At 38.5% G+C, this 1,843-nt stretch overlaps 1 protein-coding gene across 1 annotated transcript in view; it reads left to right on the top strand.

The window, feature by feature from the left end:
* Nucleotides 1-411: 411 nt before the first annotated feature.
* Nucleotides 412-1,843, top strand: part of SECISBP2L (SECIS binding protein 2-like) — a gene marked incomplete at its 5' end in the record, with an annotated part of 7,141 nt that continues 5,709 nt past the window's right edge. Inside the window, one exon of the mRNA XM_009876955.1 lies at nt 412-581. Within this exon, the coding sequence (XP_009875257.1) occupies nt 412-581 (170 nt within the window). The remainder of the gene's footprint in view (nt 582-1,843) is intronic.

The raw sequence follows: 1,843 nt of genomic DNA, 5'->3' as shown, positions 1-1,843 counted from the left end.
TTTGTTTTATTCTTTCTTGCAGAAGATACTTAACTACATGTTGCATTCTCTCATCTGTTTCATCTTGTCAATTAATCAAGTCTTTGACAAGTAAAAATCAATGTTTGGATAAATATTTGTAATTTAACTTAATAAACCTACATGTAGGCATTTGAGAGACAACCCTTACTAGTAGTAAAGCAATTCCTTTCCTGGAGTCCGTAGCTTCCTAAAACATGAGGCTAAGTTGAAGAAAGCTTAAAACCATCTGGAAGCAACAATATCTGATGATGTAATTTTCCTGTCATTATGAACTGCTTTTTCCAAGGAAGGAAAATGTGCCTTGAGAATTCATCAGTGGAAATTCTGAAAACAGTGTTGAAATAAAGCTGACATATCTTTTGGTGAAACTAATATCTATCTTGTATTTAGTTGGCAGTGCTGCTCCTTTTCATACCAAAGAATCTGCCAACAGAAAGTCCTTAGCAAAGGGACAACCATCTATGGGTTGCCTTAATCCTTTGGATTCAACTGCCCCAAAAGTGAAAAGAGGAAAAGAGAGAGAGATTGCAAAACTGAAACGCCCTACAGCACTAAAAAAGGTAAGCCTGTCAACCCTGGAATTTTTTGATGCACACACCTATTTCAAAAATAAAACCTGATACTTTTTTACTTAGAACTAGTGATCATGCACACAGGGTAATGGAGTCATGAACTTCTGCCTCTAGTTCCTGTTACACTGATGTCCCATCCCTTGAATGTGGGCGTGTAATGTAACTTTTATATCTTTGTACCTAGTTGAAGGCAGTACAAATCTTGGATTGCAGGGATTTTCTTAGCTGTAAGACCTGTGGGAGGACATGCATAGTTTTTTCATGTTGTGGAATCCTAGCTTGTACTGCAATGTGGTATGCTAACTTCAATTCTTCCTACTCTAGAAAGAAGAGATAGGTATAGAAGCTGAAGTAAAACTGTGATTGTTAATTGAGTAAATTTAGAAATAATTGGTTATATGTATATTTGTGTACACATATCAAGTAGGAATGTACAAGGAAAATACAGTATATATGGAAATCGGAAGGTAAAATAAAAAAAATAGTCGTAAAAAAGAAAGTGTGAAAGCCTTTTTTAAAAAACAGTATGAAAGTCACCTGTACTCGTGCACCACATTGCCTGTCAGGATAACTATTATGGACAGTCAGACTCTGATTAAGCTGTCTTTGTACAGAAGTTGGCTTTGGTGAAATTGCTGAGTGTTTCTGTGTTCAGGTGGGGTTTGGGTTTTGTTTTGTTTGTTTTCCATCCTCAGCACTCTTTTTGGCTTATCCATGACTGACTTGTGAGTTAGAGAAATGTACAGCTACCTGTTCAGAAAACTTTCTAAATGCTTTATTGCCAATGCCTTCATGTTTTTGTTGTCATCTACCATAGTAATACCAGTGTTAGCAATGGGTACCTACCTTTGCGCTTTCCTTCCTTTCTTGGAAAGGATTCTTCCTGTTGTGGTGCTTCACAAAGATGACCGGTATTCTTGCATAAGGTAGTTTTTTTACAGGGGTAGAGATGAGGAATTTATGTATTGGAAGGAAGCTGTGAAAGTACTTAAACTGTTGAAAGCACTAGTTATGTAGAAAACTGAGAGTATCAGGTATACTACGGTACCTGGAGGGGGCCTGCAAGAAGGCTGGGGAGGGACTTTGTACAAGGGCCTGTAGTGATAGGACAAGGGGTGGAAGCTGGAAGAGCATAGGTTTAGACTAGATACAAGGAAGAAGTTCTTTACCCTGAGGGTGATGAGGCACTGGAACAGGTTACTCAGGGAGGCTGTGGATGCTCCATCCCTGGAAGTGTTCCAGGCCAGGCT

This window comes from Apaloderma vittatum, unplaced genomic scaffold (genome assembly GCF_000703405.1).
Source record: "Apaloderma vittatum isolate BGI_N311 unplaced genomic scaffold, ASM70340v1 scaffold30989, whole genome shotgun sequence".
Classification (NCBI taxonomy): Eukaryota; Metazoa; Chordata; class Aves; order Trogoniformes; family Trogonidae; genus Apaloderma; species Apaloderma vittatum.
This window is presented reverse-complemented; position numbering and strand designations above follow the sequence as displayed.